General features: G+C 37.4%; 1 protein-coding gene across 1 annotated transcript; it reads right to left on the minus strand.

Annotated features, from left to right (window-relative positions):
* Positions 1-205: 205 nt before the first annotated feature.
* LOC113360635 lies at positions 206-751 on the minus strand. The gene has a single exon (XM_026604125.1). The coding sequence runs from the start codon at positions 749-751 to the stop codon at positions 206-208; it is 546 nt and encodes a 181-aa protein (XP_026459910.1).
* Between the last annotated feature and the right edge of the window lie 633 nt (positions 752-1,384).

Genomic DNA, 1,384 nt, shown 5'->3' on the forward strand with positions numbered 1-1,384 from the left:
TATGAAAATGTGCACTAACAAAACTAAGGTAAATTCCCATTCCAAACACCTTCATTTTTCCAAGAAGCACCATCCTTTGCAAGTCTGTCCACGACATGATTGGCTTCTCTAAACCGCTGATTGAATCTTTACTTCATCAAAAGCATCTCTAAGTCTGTGGATTTCTCGGATAAGTCCGTAAGTTTCCAAGCACGGTTGCACTTCTTCATTGCACAGCTGGATAGCATATATAGACTGAATCACTCTCCACTTCCACATGGCGTAAACCAAGCTCAACATCCAGACTAAGCCCATCTCTGATCGCCCATACCTCTGCCACATTGTGATTGTTTTTGTAAATGTGCTTTCCAAAACAAGCCACAAAATCTCTATCTGAATCTCGAATGATTCCTCCAATACCTGCAAAAGCATAATCGTTAGAAGCTCTATCTGTATTCAGTTTATAAAAACCATTTGTAGGATACCGCCAAGCTATGAAAACTTCTTGCATAACCTTCCTTCCCTGATCTTTATCTGTATTAACTTGGTGAAATTCATGTGCCATCCGCAAGGCTCTTGCAAGTACCCATTTGGCATGAAACTTATCCTTCTCAAACACAACCTTATTCATGTGAATCCATATTCCCCACAAGATAAATGGGCGCACATCCCTCCACTTTCGACCCCCAACAGTAATGTCATAAGAACACAATGTCTTCAAAAAGATTGGGGAGAACATCCAAAACTCAAACTGAACACCTGTCCACTCCATAATATTTTTCCATACGGAAAATGAGTCATTTGTCCAAATATTTTTAAATCACGGTTCAAATGGACGAGTAAAAAATAGTTTGGGTGAAATGACCAAAAAAAAAATAGCAAGGATGAAACTGGATTCATCCTAGATTAAATTTAAAAAATAGCAAGGATGAAATTGGATACATCCTGTGTAAATTGAAAATAAGAAAAAATATTTGAAAATGGGCACGATGAAACTGATTACATCCTGCCTATTTTTACATTTTTGTCCATTTAAACAGTATCAAAATCTAACTGTCCATTTCACCCAAGAATTATTGATTTTGGTCTTTTTAACCAATGTTGTGTTTTCCATAACGGCCAGTGGCCACACACAAGAGAAACCAAAAAACGAATGAAAAGGAGTCTCAAAATCACGATTACAAAGCTTACATCCAGGATGACTACTAATCCGCATGAGATTCGAAGTAACACAATATAACTTACCTTCTCTTAAATGAAATTTAGATATATCCTGGGGATATGCTATGGAATTATGGCTCACCAAAGAATCGGTCATCCGAAGGTGCAATGGACCAATGGGTTTCCGAGAATTCCTTCGGATAAAACATTGCAACTTGCTTTATAACGATGATTTTATGATGAA

This window comes from Papaver somniferum, chromosome 3 (genome assembly GCF_003573695.1).
Source record: "Papaver somniferum cultivar HN1 chromosome 3, ASM357369v1, whole genome shotgun sequence".
Lineage (NCBI taxonomy): Eukaryota > Viridiplantae > Streptophyta > Magnoliopsida > Ranunculales > Papaveraceae > Papaver > Papaver somniferum.

Coding starts and splice junctions, on each gene's coding strand:
- LOC113360635 (XM_026604125.1), bottom strand. CDS start 751: ATGGAGTGGACAGGTGTTCAGTTTGAGTTTTGGATGTTCTCCCCAATC.